General features: G+C 50.9%; 1 protein-coding gene across 1 annotated transcript in view; it reads right to left on the bottom strand.

Annotated features, from left to right (window-relative positions):
• Positions 1-5893: 5893 nt before the first annotated feature.
• Positions 5894-15519, bottom strand: part of TGM2 (transglutaminase 2) — a 34833-nt gene continuing 25207 nt past the window's right edge. The window contains exons 10-13 of the mRNA XM_049779186.1: positions 13131-13403; positions 8959-9119; positions 7604-7740; positions 5894-6409 (exon numbers count right to left, since the gene is read on the bottom strand). Of these exons, the coding sequence (XP_049635143.1) occupies positions 6259-6409; positions 7604-7740; positions 8959-9119; positions 13131-13403 (722 nt within the window). The 3' untranslated portion in view covers positions 5894-6258. The remainder of the gene's footprint in view (positions 6410-7603; positions 7741-8958; positions 9120-13130; positions 13404-15519) is intronic.

Below are 15519 nucleotides of genomic sequence, written 5' to 3'. Positions count from 1 at the left end.
CCCTGAAACACTACAAGAAGTGATCTCTGAACATAGAGCCAGTGATAAACCCTGATATTTGCCAGATGTGGTTCCCAAACCAAAACAAACCCAGAAAACTTGTATGTTTATAGCTGATATATACTCATGGCTGATCGTAGTGTTCACCCAGCACCCAGGTAGAGACCATCAAAATAGCCCCATCTCCTAAAGTCTCTACTGTCCCCACCAGCAGAGGAAACGCTATTCTTATGTTTAGTGTGGCAGACTGGTTCTGCCTGCTCACTTTGTCCCTGTGGAATTTTGAAATCTGGGGTCTTTCTTTCGTGTCTGCTTTTTTAGCCCTTGTGAAAGTTGATGACATGTCATGAGGAGATGGTACCCTCACATGAGTGTCATTGTGGTGTTGATGTTGCTTTTAAGGGGTACCCTTGAGCTCCACCACTTGGAAGGGAAGACAGACTTCATGTGCCCAGGTGCATGTCTGGAAACGTGCATGGGCCTGTTGAGGAGGGAAATTGAGTGTCAGACTGACCTGGTCCTAGCCCCAAGCAGCAAGCACGTACTTCTAGAATGTTCCTGGCCCTCCACCCTCAGACCTTCGCTTTGGATGCTGTCACTATTCTATTCTCCTGGGCTTGGCTGGGGTCCCACCTCACTGGAAGACTGCCCAGGGTAAATAAGAGCAGCCAGAGGACAAGGTCTGTAGGGGAATAGAGAGAGAGAAGCAGACTCTCCATCTCCTGAGGACCCCTGGGGTTTGTGAGGGGCCTGGGCAGGAGTTGAGAGGCTCTGGGGATGTGCAGAACTGTGCCCTGTCCCAGGAGGGCACATGTGCAGGGGCTGTGAGCCGAGATTTTACAGCAGCAAAGGCGCTTCCTGGAAGCAACAAAGCACCACTCCATGGAGCCTGCAGCCCCTCAACCCTGCCAACTTCCTACGGCAATACACATCAACTCAGCCCACTGGGGCAGATAAGGAAATCAAGGACCACCCTGGGGAGAGGCGGTCTTAAAGGCACTGCAAGCTCCTACCCAGCCAATCCTGGGCCCCTGTGGGGGAAACTGAGAGGGAATCACTGGGTGCTCAGGCTTGAGGACATCAGATGAGGCACAGGCCTCAGGCTGAACTCTCTGTGAAACAGGCTAGATGAGTGCCAGGTCCTTTCTCCTCTTTGGTCTCCTAGTTAGAAGGACCCCTGGCTGGTCAGGAGAGGCTTCTGAGTCTGGCCAACCTGACTGTTAGGAGGCTGCCCATGTGGGTGTGCATGATCCTTCCAATGCACCCCACTGCTCCGAACATTGGGGACGTACAAGGCAGCTACTTCTAGCCTAGGCTGATGCATATAGTAAAGGGCTTTCAGTGACACTGAGAGGGGCCAGACCAGGAGAACTTCACAGAGGAGGCCTTTTTGAAGCAGGGTTTTAAAGTCTGAATAAGAATTTTCTAGATATGGGGCCAGAGCTATAGCACAGTAGTAAAGCGTTTGCCTTGCATGCGGCCAACTCAGGACAGAACCACGTTCAATTCCTGGCATTCCATATGGTCCCCCAAGCCTTCCAGAAGCGATTTCTGAGTGCAGAGCCAGGAGTAACCTGTGAACGCCACTGAGTGTGGCCCCAAAACCTAAAGAAATAAAAAAATTAAAAAAAAATCCTAGGTAGAAGGGTCTATGCAGAGAGATAGCATAGGAACTAAAGCATATGCCTTGCATGTGACTGACCCCACTTTTATCCTGGTCCCCCAAGTCCCACATGGTCCCCAAGTCCCATCAGAGACACCTGAGTAATTCCTGGCACCTTCAGCCCCTCTCATAGAACCACTGAGTTAGTTGCCCTAAGCAGGGGCCCCTGGTTCTCCTGAGCACTGATTTTTTTTTGGGGGGTGGGCCTGAAAATAGAAATAAATAATTTAGACAGAGAGGATGGTGAAGTCCAAAAGGCCATCTGGCCTCCTTCTGGGTCTCAGCAGACTGTTGGCCTGAGTATCATCCTTGCAGAACTTATTGCCAGCTGGTATCTGGTTTGCACAAGCCAGTGGGAGAAGAGAAGGCAGGGACAAAAGATCAGCCTCTCCTGCCACCTCAGACCCTGGCAGTTTTGTTGGTGGCAGCAGCCTTCTTCCTGGTGGTGCCTGGGCTGCGGGGACAGCACCTCCCGTGGAACCATGGGGCGTCTCTGCTCCTCCTGGGCTCCAGGCAGCTGATGGCTGGGAGGTGGCATTTTCCTATTGTGGGTAAGTCTTGAACTCCCTTCTGGGCTCCATGCACTGCAGAGGCCTTTGGAACCTTTTTCCTTCCTGACTTCTTCTCTGCCAGAAAAGGTGGGATGTTGTCTACTTTTCAGCTGGCTACAAATTAATAAAATATGTGGCAATCTGTGGTGTTCACAGAACAGGCGGTCCCTTCCTCAGAAAATGTGATGTGTTTTCATTTCGATTCATTGTTTGGGTACACGGTATGTCTTCCAAAATGTTTCCGGAGGGCAAAGCTAGCCTTAGATCATTCATGCACTAATAAACTCTCCTTTGAGCTTTGTCATGAGGAATGAGATGAACGAGCCAGTTCCCATGCTCCTAGAATCAGCATCTAGAACTGTGCTGACCTACATGGTAGCCGAGGCCCCTGGCATCTCCCTGGCACCTGAAATGCAGCATTCAGCTGACATGGTCTGTTGGAGCCTGGAGGGATAGCTCCATTGCTGTGTGCACTATAAGGGAACAGATATTTATGGCCCCTAATACTGACAGGAGTGTTACTGTCCCTTTATGGTTGAAGTTGTCGGTTGCCAGAACCTGCCCCTTGTAACTGTCACAGGATGACATTTGGCCCAAGGGTACATAAAGCCCTGGGCTGAAGTGTTAGGAGACTCTGCCACTGCCACCATGCTGGATTGCTCCTGCTGGAGAGTTGCTGCCTGATTGCTGGAGAAACTTTAATAGACCCCCCCCCCCCCGCTCCTGCCTCCTTTTCTACTGCTCCAGCCCTAACACTAACAGTGTACCAGCCTGGCAAGCAGTTGGTTATGAGTTCAAGCCCTGATACCAGCACATGCAATGAGGATGATCCCAGCAGCTCTACTGTCTATAATCTCTGGTCCCAGTTTCCATCAACACTTTAGTTGGGTGTTTGTGAGCACCACAAAGAGGTGAACTCCTAGTAGGTACCGTAACTTAAAGCTGTGTGTGGGCACTACAGCCAGACATGTGAGCCCTGGTGAGTATGAATGGAAGCAGCATAGATGTAAGCATGGCTGTGACCCCTGTCAAGCACCACACCCGGGCCTGTGTGGCTCAGCTAGAGGATGAGCCCCAGAAAGTCTAGTGCGAAGACCACAGCTGAGGGCAGACCTGGGTGGGCACCATGGCCCAGTCTGTAAGGTGAGGCCTCCGTGAGGTGAGCACTGTGTGAGTGCCAGACAGGTATGGAACAACCTCTGGTCATCACAACAGAAACCACACAATGAAGGGAAGAGGTGGAGCAGGGAATAAAACAAGTGAAGAAAGGAACATTCTGGTCTGTTGTGAAATAAAGCCCGCTGTTTCAAAGATCAGCTGCAAGGAAAAGATTGTAAAACTGCAGAATAGAGAGATAGGACACAGGTGAAGGCTCTTCCTTTGCACATGGCCAACCTCAATTTGAGCTCTAGCATTGAGTATGGTCCTCTAAGCACTGTCAGGAGCGGCCCCAAGATGAGGGAAAAAAATGATAAAAATATCCTAAAAATGGGACTGGAACATTAGCACAGTGGTAGGGCATTTGCCTTGCATGCTGCTGACCCGGGACAGACTCGGGTTCAACCCCTGGCATCCCATATGGTCCCCTGAACCTGTCAGGATCGATTTCTGAGTGCAGAACCAGGAGTAAACTCTGAGTGCTGCTGGGTGTGGCTCCCCCCAAAAATCAACTAACCAAAAAAATTATATCCTAAAAACGTTTACCTTAATTTTATATTAAAATAATAACACATGGGGCATAACTAGTTAAAAAATGCATTGCTAAGATATATTTCACCTTTTTCTGTCTCCTCTTCCAATATGGCCAGTAGGAAAAGGTTCCATTACATTTATGACTTGAGTCTGTGGCTCACAGTATCTTTCTATAGTACTATAGTATAGTACTAGACTTCTTGGAACACTTTGATTTATGAAGTTGAAACACTTTTATTTACTAATGCATTTATAATGTCTGTTTAAAAGGTACTTGGTCCTCTGTGAACTTCAGAAAGGATGGGGAATGGAAGGGTTATGCCAACATGGATCTAGTATTCATCCTGATAAATGTTTTTGTTTTTGTTTTTTTCTTTGGATTTTGGGCCACACCCAGCAGTGCTCAGGGGTTACTCCTGGCTGTCTGCTCAGAAATAGCTCCTGGCAGGCACGGGGGACCATATGGGACACCGGGATTCGAACCAACCACCTTTGGTCCTGGATCGGCTGCTTGAAGGCAAACGCTGCTGTGCTATCTCTCCAGGCCCCTTATAAATGTTTTGAGTTGGCTCTTGGTCCAGGGTTTGGGGATGGGAAGGCTGAGCAGAAATCAAGGAAGGCTTTACAGAAGAGGTGCTCTTTATGTTAAACATTATAGATTGCATAGGTATTCTCAAGACAGGTAGAGAAGAGAAAGTTCTGCAAAAGCCAAATCATTGATATAAGACACACAAGGTGTTTGGAGAAGTGAGCGAAGCTATTTGTGATCCAAACAGTATTCCAAGAAGGGTGTGGAAATGAATCTGGTCTGTGAGGCTCAAATGCCTGTAATGTTTAGACCTTGGGGAGGGGCGAGGTTCAGGCAGAGACAGGAAGAAACACCCCCCCCCCCCCGCCGCCTCCTCAAAACCAGAAAGAGAACCAGGTCAGACCTTGTTTGAATGTGAAAAATAGATTTTTATTTCAGTGTTTGCTCTGTGTGGCTCTAAAGCGCATCTACTGGCTGCCTGGAATCCCAAAGCAGTTATAAAGTCAGAGAGAAATGGAGCTTTCTTTTCTACGGAACATGCACTTAGTGGCTGGTCCTGTGATTCGTCTCTGTGCAAAGCTCAAAGTTCCAAGTGCATTAGCGTGACTTTCCCTAAATCCTTCTCTGGAATTTTTGGGGACCTGGAGACTGGGACTCCTTCCTCAGCTAGAGAAATATACCCCTTCCCTCTTTCTCCCAGAAGGAGAATTAGTCACATGGAGAGAGTAGGAAATAAATCAGAAACTCTTGTGCTTCCCGAGCTTTCTCAGACTGTGTTCACGGCCCCCACCTGCAGAGGGAGGGTGGCTTATTGGTTAGTGTCTTGTAGAGGCAGCTAAGGCTGACATGACAACCAGGCTTTGTGGTGGGCAGGCTGGTGTCTGAAGGAAGGTTTGTGGGTGCAAACGAGAGATGTGGTCTGAGTTGGGGGGCAGGAAGGTAATTAAGTCATGGTGGCCTGAGGCTCTGTGGAGCCCAGTGGGACAAGCTATCACATGTGAGCAAGGCTGGGTCAGGGGACCCAGGTGGGGGGCAGCCTGGGAGTTGAGCTGCTTCTGCCTCTTTTGTGCCCTGAAAAAAATCAAGAGGCCCAGCAAAGGGATGGCAGTGATGAGACCTGCTTGAACCCTGACACCTGCCCACTCCTCTGGACCCCCACTGTGTCCTCAGTGACTCGATGGCTTCCATGACAGGTATCATGGATAAGCTTGGACTAAGAGTCAGAAAGCTCTGCCCCCTCCCCACCTGAACCTGGCAAATACCCTGCCATCAAATGGGTTTCTGGTTCCCCATGAAGTGAATTGGTGGCCTGTAAGTACCAGCAATGTGGAGGAGCCTCTCAGATGGGTGGAAGGGGCTGCAGATCCAGGACCACTGGGGCTGGGGCAGCCTATTTTGGACCCTTCCTACCTGCACCTGGTCCCAAAGCAGTCTTCTAGGGAAGGAACATAGGGATGCTCTGGATGACTGAGTCCCAGTGCCTGCCTGTGTGTTTCGTCCCCCTTTAGCCTAGAGAGTGGACCCAACAGTATGGTCATGCTCAGGTCTCTCCAATGGCCCATGGTCCTCCTCCCCACCCCGGGCCCAGCCACTCAAGACAGGGCCCCGCCATGGAGGCACTGAGCATTTCTCGTAGTCTCGGGATGATGAGATGAGTCAGAAGCACATTTGATTTTAAAGAGCCCTCGCAGGCCACCCACCCTCCCTCCGGGGGTGGGTGGGTTGTGGCCCAAGATGGGCAAAATTTGCTCATTAGCTTGGGATGAAGATTGGGGTCAAGACTGAGGACTCAGCTGGCTGAGGAGGGGCTGAACTCGGGCCCCTTAGGGAGGGCCGATGATGACGTTGCGGAAGCCCTTCACGGACTTCAGCTTGTCGCTGTCGAAGTTGACCACCAGCTTGTGTCGGCCAACGAACTGCGGCAGCAGATCCACCCTCACCTTGATTTCTTCTCCTGCCTCTATGGGGTCTTCGCTGTGAGGGCAGAGAAGGAGAGGGAGAGAGTGAAGAGAGGGGCCTTGCCTGGTCCCCAGGATGGGTCAAGCCAGGAGGGTGTGTGGCAATTGAGACCCCAACAGAGCCTGCACAGAGGTGCATGTTACAGGGTCTCCCCCTGATGAGACGTCAGGCCATCTGCTCTTCCAGGGCCTTGCTCTTAGTGAAAGGTGTGGGTGTGTGTTTGTGTGTGTGTGTGTGTGTGTGTGTGTGTGTGTGTAAGAGAGAGAGAGAGAGATTTTGAATGTGTGTATGTTAGCGTGAGTATGTGTGAGAGTGCATTTATATAGATAATTTGTGTGGGTGTGTGACTAGTGAATGTGTGTGAGTACAAGTGTGTCTACTATAGTGAGACTGTGCGAGTATGTGTGTAAATGTTTGTGAGTTATGTGTAAGTATAGGTGTGTGGGGCCAGAGTGACAGCACAGCAGTAGGATGTTTGCCTTGCAGCTAACCTGGGACAGACCCGGGTTCAATCCCGGCATCCCATATGGTCCCCCGAGCCTGCCAGGAGCTATTTCTGAGTGCAGAGCCAGGAGTAACTCCTGGATGCCACCAGGTGTGGCCCCAAAACCAAAAACCAAATAAACAATAAAAAGAATATGTGCATGTGAATGTGTGAGGGACATAGATATGTGTGAGTAAAATTGTAAGAATGTGTGTGAGAGTACTTTGAAAGTATGTCAAGTATGAGAGTACAGATGCATGCTTGTGAGTGTGTGTGAAAGACCATGTGTGTGCAAGACTGGGTCAGTTGTGCTTGGAAATGAATACTGTGTTTGCAGGCCAGATGCATGTGAGGTACCCAGAGCTATGTGCACAGGACTTGGGTCTCCACAGCATTTAAGCTGCATTAGGATAGAAAAGCACTGAGAAGTGTATGTAGCTGCAAGTGTATGCAGGTACAAGCTGCATCCTCAAGAAGAGAGCAGGAGATGGCTGTAGTGTGGAAGGGGGGGGTGGTTTCTAGGCCAGGAACAGCTGAGTGTTCAGGGGAACACTGGAGTGTGACTGGCCTGGTTTGGTCCTTCCACCAAGTGCAGTGGTGGGAGCTGCTAAGGGTGTCTTGGATGAACACAGGGTAAGGGGCATATTGGGCAGGTGTGTGGGTGATGGGGCCAGGCTTTGGGGTCCTCCCTTCCCATGCCCCCGAGCTAGAGTGAGACCACTTACACCATCACAATCTTGTGCTCCTGGGTCAGTCCAGCCCCCTCCACGCTGAAGATGCAACCTGACAGGGGCACCATGAGTGGGTTGCGAAGGGACACTTCAGCCACCAGTTTGCGGTTTTGTTTGGGCTCGCCCAGGATCTGGAAGGGAACAGAAGGCAGATGTCAGGGGCCTCACAGAGCACCTCAGGCAAGCAGGGAGGGGCTTGACCAGAAGCTCAAAATCCCCTCCCTGACATGGGGTCCAGTGTCTGAGTGAAACCGGACCCAGTTCCAACTACCATTGCCCCCACGCACCAATATCTCCTCATCTGGAAGCATGGCAATGATGCCTACATGGTCCCTTCCTCAAGGAATTCAGACAGGACCTTCACCTCTCCTGTCTCAGGTTATTCTTCTATGTGGGGGTTACTAGCACCTCAGGGGTATTGTTAGGGTTTCTGGTGTGTAGGACCACATTCTAAACAAACACAGAACCTGGGGCCGGAGAGATAACATGGTGGTAAGGTGTTTGTCTTTCATGCAGAAGGTCATCGGTTCGAATCCTGGCATCCCATATGGTCTCCTGAGCCTGCCAGGAGCGATTTCTGAGCATGAAGCCAGGAGTAACCCCTGAGCGCTGCCGGGTGTGACCCAAAAACCAAACCAAACCAAAACCAAAACAACAAAACAAACAAACATAGAACCACATTCTAAAAGGGTGAAGGGGCTTGCTGGCAAGCAATTGATGTTCTTTCTTATCACACCACAGAGTTCACAGGGGATCTGTGCCTGAGAAGCCTGACCATGGCCATTGTCATATAGGCTGAGGAGCAGCATGTGGAGCACATGAGGAGTGCCTCAATGTGGAGCACACACATTTGCTCCATGAGTGCTCAGGAGGGGACTCCCATTTCCCAGAGCCATGCGGAAAAGAGGCACCAAGGGAAGGGAACCTGTGAGCTTCGCTCCCTGAATCAAGGTGGCCTATTTGTGTCCATCATCTAGATCCTGAGGAGCCCTGCTGAGACCTGGGACCCTCTAGAGTCTGTTTCCATGACACCCCACCCATCTGGGTTCCCTCCAGGGCCACTGGGATCTAGGGACCCAAATTGAGGGTTTATTTATAGTCTTTATGTTGTGGCACTTGGCACAGTGGTGCTGGGGGAAGGAACATGGGGCTCACACAGGTATGGGGTTTCCTAGAATCACATCCTTGACTTGGGGGTATGAAGGCAGATGGATGATCCTGAGGTCCCAGCCCTGGGATTTGAGGATCTATCCGGAGCCTGTTTCTTTAGTTCCCCACAGTCTGGCTTAGATTTCATGATCCTGAAGGTGCAAATCACTGTGGGGCATGGCTGCCTCCTCCTGCCTTACCCGGATCTTGATCTCGGGATTCTCCAGGTAGATGTCCCGCTCGGCCAGCAAATAGTTGTTGCTGGCTGGCTCGACAAGGAGGCCGCGCACCTTGATGAGGTTGGATTCAGTCAGGCAGTCACAGTACTTCTCATACAGGATGCGCAGGGGCACACTCTTCTCTGTGGGGGACAGGGAGTCATGAAGGGAGAGTGGCCCTGCGACCCCAGGCCTTGGCTTGAGGGGTCCTCAGGGGACGGGAGAAGGGAGACAGAACAGCTGTGGAAGAGTGCTGAACTGTGTAACCCGGGTTCTCATCCTGGCTCTGCCTTCTGCTAACGAGGGGATGCTGGGTAGGTCATTCGTGCCTGGGAACTCGGCTTCAAAGCCTTCAGAGCAGGAGCACTCACCATGGTGGGGTACAGAGTGAGAGCACCCACAGCCTGGTGGGGGTGTCATTGAATTGACCAGGAGGGTTCTCTGAGTATGGAGAAGACTGCTGGAGTAGACAGGGAAGATGAACTGTGTTGAAAGGACTGGACTCATTTCTTGGGTGATAAAACCTTCTCCCACTCATTGCTGGCTTGACCTCTGGCTGACTCCCTGGACCTGAGCATAATCACCCTGTCCCCTGCTCCTTTCCCATCCTGGGGTCTCAGACCTGTAGAGTGGAGCTCAGGGCCAGGGAGAGATGAGGGGCTGAGAGAAGAGCTGGTAAGCCCCACATGAGGGAACCAGATAAAACTGTTACCTGTTTTTCTTTCCTTTTGTGTTTTTGTTGTTGTTGTTATTGTTTTCTTTTGTTGTTGGCCCACACCCAGTGATGCTCAGGGGTTACTCCTAGCTCTGCGCTCAGGAATTACTCTTGGAGATGCTCAAGGGACCATAGGGATGATGAGGATTGAACCAGGATCAGCCAAGTACAAGACAAATACCCTACTTGCTAGACTATTTCTCCAGTCCCTCCCTAGCCTGTATAGTTTTAAGCCAAGATTAAAAAGGCCAGTTTTTGTCCACAACCAACAGTCCCATTTACTATGAAAGCAAATTAAGTAATAAAGAGAAATACAGGTGAAATCTGGCTCGGTCCCATCTGGCTACGGTCAGGTTCTTAACCATGGAGGCGCTAGACCTCCATGGCTCTAGACCCAGGCTTGGACCTCGGTGATGATTAAAAAGGAATCTGGAAGGGTTAGTGATAGGTGCGGCTGAGAGGTTCTGCAGACCATCAGATGGATGGGCTTTAGGTGCCACACTGAGCCCAGGCATGGCCAGAGCGCTGTGGGAGGGGGGGGAGAGAAAATACTGCCTGTCCTTTGACCTTCTGCTCCCAGTGCGGCTCTGCCCATATCTGTTCATAGGACCATGGGAAGAAACAAAAGTAGAAGCTTTGCTAAAAGGAGAATGAGGAGGGAGAGCTCGGAGATGGATCTAGTGGAATAGTGGAAACTCTGAGCAGCTCTCCAGAAGAAAAGGAGAGACTGTCCCCCAAAAGTGGAGGATGTGGCCCTACTATTGACTTTTCCGGGCGGAGCTCTGAAAACCACTATGCAGGCCATAGACCGTGGCCTTGGCTTGGGGCCCAGAAACTGGAGGAGAGTAGGAAAAGTGGGTGGTCAGCTTTTAGGTCATTTTCCCTAAATCTGGAAGATTTCCAAGATGAGGATCACCGAGGCTATGTTGGGTGCATTCCAGTGACCCACCTGTGGGACGGGGAACAGGAAGGGGTGGGGAGAGTTATCAAGGAGGCAGGGGTGTGGATGAAGGGCTCTGCTCAGCGGTCCCAGGTCTGGCTTCCTGTCCACTTGCACAGGGAAACTCCTCAGATCTTATCACCCAAGAATAATAAGCAACTCAGAGTGGGGAAGAACCGAACTGGGTGACTTGGCTCTAGGGCCCCACCAGGGCATTCCTGAACTGGCCCTACCTTCTGCTAATGGTCACACTTGCACCTCCTCCCTTCCCCTCTGCCCTGCAGGCTGGGCCTCTCAGGGTCTCCCAAGCAGAAGGGGGTCCCTTCTTTACCTAAAAAACCCAGCCCTGACATGCTCTGTTTGAGTGGGAGAAAAAACAGGAGATGGCCTGTCCCCTCCATAACACCTGGTTCCACGCCACAGTCCTGGTGGATCAGAGAGATGGTACAGTGGGCAGGGAGCTTGCCTTGCACACTGCAAACCCCATTACAGGCATTGCAAATGGTTTCCCATTCAGAGTGACCTCTGAGTATCTTCAGAAGTGGCCCCCAAACAAACAACTTTGGAACAGCCCATTGGGACCCAGGGCAGAGGTAGAGACCATGAAGGAGGAAAAACATGAGCTGCTGGAGGGTGGGAGTGAGGAAGGTGGAAGCTGCATTCTCATGCACTCTATACCCATTGTCTCACTCATTTCCAGCTTTAGCATGGCCAGATCTGGTCCCTGCTGCCCTGACAGGACTCTTGGGCTTCAGGAGGTGGTGGGTGAGCAGAAATCTACCCGGGAACAGTAGACATAACCCCATCTGGGTTAGCTCTAAGGCTTCAGCCTCCAGACCCCTGGGCCACTGCCAGAGCAGGTAGAGGGGGGTTGGCTGTGGGTGAGGAGATGGGTTCTGCTGCCCATGTGACCCGGGACCCCTCTCACCCACCCAGGGGCTCATTTCAAGCAGGGAACCAGGCACAGCAGACAAACCACACAGAGACAGGTGTGGATACATAGGAGGCGACTATAGTGTCTGATCTGGAGTTGAAGCTGGAGTCACAGAGCCCTGCCTGGTGCTACTGAGATGATTTCTAGCCTGGCTCAGGCTGAAGTGGGCTTGGGAGTGGGCTGCCTCAGGAGGCCATGGGCAGCCATTCCCAAAGAGGTAGGGCCTGACCAGGCCTTCACTGGTCACTCAGTACCGCCCATTAACTGCTAATTGGCTTTAAGCAGACCCCAGCTCTCATCCCACTAAGGGACACGCCACTTTTTTTTTTTTTTTTTGGTTTTTGGGTCACACCTGGCAACACTCAGGGGTTACTCCTGGCTCTATGCTCAGAAATCGCTCCTGGTAGTCTTGGGGAACCCTATGGGATGCCAAGATTCGAACCACCATCCTTCTGCATCCAAGGCAAATGCCCTACCTCCATGCTATTGCTCCGGCCTCCTGTTGTCTGCACAGAGCTGCTGCAGAACATCTTCTCTGTGAATCTCTATGTGCTATTCCAGAGAAACAGCAGGGCCAGTCTGAGCCGAGCTAGAGACAATGTCACAGGGCCTGCAAGGAGGCCTGTGGGAACCATCAGGATGGCCAGAGGAGGAGAGCACAAAGCCTAAGGGGACTGGTTCAGCTTGGGACTGTTACTTTCTAGCTGTGTGACTCTGGGAATCTTTTTTTTTAAGACTTTATTGATTGATTGGTTTCTGGGCCACATCTAGCAGCGCTTAGGGGTTACTTCTGGCTCTGCACTCAGAAATCCTCCCTGGCAGGCTGGGGGACCATATGGGCTGCCTGGAATCAAACCCGGGTCCATCCCTGGTTGGCTGTGTGCAAGGCAAATGCCCTACCTACCACTGTGCTATCTCTCCAGTCTCAACCCTGGAAATCTTACTTAACTTTTCTGTGAACCAGTCCTTTCATATAGAAAACGGGGATTCTACAAAGAATTACACACACACACACACACACACACACACACACACACACACACACACACAAACACACACTTTTGTCAGAAGAATTAACTAGGTTCGGTTGGAGGCAGTACAGGGTTTAAGGCACTTCTGCAGGTGGCTGACCCCGTTTGATCCCCAGTAACACGTATGGTCCCTGAGTACTACTAGGGGTCATTCTTGAGCACAGAGCCAGAGATAACCCCTTAGCACCCCTGGATGTGGCCCATAATCTCACCCCCTCCCAATAAAAATAACAAACTGGTTTGGGTCAGAGAAAAAAACCTGAAGGTTAAGGCACTGGCCTTGCATGTGGCTGATCCTTGTTTAATCCCTGTGACAAGCACCACCAGGAGTGGCCCTGAGCACTGCTGGGTGTAGCCTCCCAAAGAAACATCTGGGTTGTACTTATCAAATGCTAAGGTCAGGGCCTTGTCCCAGAGGGTCACTGGCAAGAACCGTGAGATTGCCTGCCCCCTCTTAGCACTATGACCTCACCTGGCACAGTGCCAGTCTGTAGTCACTGCCTGCCACAGACATACAGGCCAAACAGGCCATACCTGAGTAGGGCTCCAAGGCGAGGTCAGAGATGTGCTCAGTGCCACACTCGGGCCCTAGGACCCCGTTGTAGCTGACCGTGCGGGCACAGAGCAGCAGGCTGCAGGTGTGTTCCTCGGTCGTGTTGTTGGAGATATGAGCAAAGACGTCAAAGTCGCTGCCCAGGCTCATGCTCTCGGCCACGCGGATCCGCATGGCCATCCCTGTCTCCTCTTTTTCCACCAACTTGTTCATATGGTTGGCCTTCGTGAAGGCCTCCCTCTCCTCCGCAGATCCTGTAGGAATAGGGGCAGAGATCAAGCCAAGAAACCAGGGCAAGGCAAACTGGGGTCTTGGATTCCTGGAAAATTGAAGGAACCCTTTCTCCATGTTCTGGAACCAGGAGAACAACAGTGTTTTATTTGGTTTCCACATATGAACTCCCATACTTCCCTCAAAACCCAACCCCGAAGGGCCTCTCCTCCTGGAAGCCTCTGACTGCTCCCTCTGCAGGATGGATGAGTGAGTTAAAAGCCTTCTTGGAGTCATAGCTGCCGACTGACTTCAGGGTTTGGGGTGGATTTTTAAATTTATCAGCCCATTTTGTGTTTATATTCTTTATTTTTTGTTTTTGTTTTTTATTTTTGGGGGGATCACACCCAATGGAGTTCATGGGTTACTTCTGGTTCTGCGCTCAAAAGTTTCTCCTGGCAGGCTCGGGGGACCGTATGGGATGCTGGGATTTGAACCAGGGTCCCTTCAGTGTTGGCCACATGCAACATGAGAGAGAGAGAGAGAGAGAGAGAGAGAGAGAGAGAGAGAGAGAGAACAGAGAGAGAACAGAGAGAGAACAGAGAGAGAACAGAGAGAGAACAGAGAGAGAACAGAGAGGTTATGGTGCTTGATTTGTATGCTCTATGGTACCACTCAGGTTCCCTGATTACTGCCAAGTATGGCCCCTGATCACCACTGTGTGCCACCCCAATAAAGAACTGACTATAGTACAGCAGGTAGGGCTCTGAGCCCTTCCCTGTCCTCCTTCATGTTTTCCAGCGCAAATGAATGAGCAACTGCAAAAACAAACATTCCAGGATTCCCAGAGCCTTCCCTCAGTGGCCTCTGGACTTTCAAACTCTCTGTAATCATGTTGCAATTAGGAAAGCATGGAGTTGCCTCTCCACCTAGTAAGTCCCTGACACTGCTTTTTGCTGCTAACAATGTGTGTTGCTAGTTTTCTGTTAAGCAGTCCATATGAAAGAAAGAAAGAAAGAAAGAAAGAAAGAAAGAAAGAAAGAAGGAAGGAAGGAAGGAAGGAAGGAAGGAAGGAAGGAAGGAAGGAAGGAAGGAAGGAAGGAAGGAAGGAAGGAAGGAAGGAAGGAAGGAAGGAAGGAAGGAAGGAAGGAAGGAAGGAAGGAAGGAAGGAAGGAAGGAAAAGAAAGAAAGAAAGAAAGAAAGAAAGAAAGAAAGAAAGAAAGAAAGAAAGAAAGAAGAAAGGAAGGAAGGAAGGAAGGAAGGAAGGAAGGAAGGAAGGAAGGAAGGAAGGAAGGAAGGAAGGAAGGAAGGAAGGAAGGAAGGAAGGAAGGAAGGAAGGAAGGAAGGAAGGAAGGAAGGAAAGAGGGGCCAGAGCTGTGGTGCAGCAGTAGGGCATTTGTCTTGCACGCGGCTGTCCTAGGACAGACTGCGATTCAATCCTCCAGTGTCCCATTTGGTCCTCCAAGCAAGGAGTGATTTCTGAGCGCATAGCCAGGAGTAATCCCCAAGCGTCAACAGGTGGGGCCCAAAAATCCAGGGGGAAAATAAAAGCCCTTTACAACAGCCCTCCCCACTTGCTTATAAGTCCAAATTACCAAAATGGTGAATTATTCTTGTTTGCTATGGCTACACCCAGCAGCACTCAACCCAGCGGCACTCAGGCGTTATTCCTGACTCTGCACTCAAAAATCAGAAATCGCTCCTGGCAGACTCGGGGACCATATGGGATGCTGGGGATTGAATCCTGGTCTGTCCTAGGTGAGCCATGTGCAAGTCAGATGCCCTACCGCTGTGCTATCTCTCCAGCCCCCAAAATGGTGAATTTTAAAAAACAAACTGAGGGTCCAAGGAGAGTTTAGTAGTGGGGCCCATAGCCTGGCACGATGAAGCCACGAGTTCGACCCCCCCTCCAGCATGATACAAGGGTGAGCTGCATGGCATGGCCACTTGGAATCCCTACTGCTTCAACTGAGTGTGTGGTATCTGTCTCATAGCAACCTAGTGTATGGTGCCAGTCATCCCTGCCACCAAAGCACAGCTGAGAATGGCACCCAGGGGTACGTGAGTCCTGGGCAGCACAACAGGGGAAGGGAGAAACGGCCCGGAAATATCAACAGAACTGAGTTAAGTTCCTGTACAGAACTTAGAATTCTTCTCTTG

Source organism: Suncus etruscus, chromosome 9 (genome assembly GCF_024139225.1).
Source record: "Suncus etruscus isolate mSunEtr1 chromosome 9, mSunEtr1.pri.cur, whole genome shotgun sequence".
Taxonomy (NCBI): domain Eukaryota; kingdom Metazoa; phylum Chordata; class Mammalia; order Eulipotyphla; family Soricidae; genus Suncus; species Suncus etruscus.
This window is presented reverse-complemented; position numbering and strand designations above follow the sequence as displayed.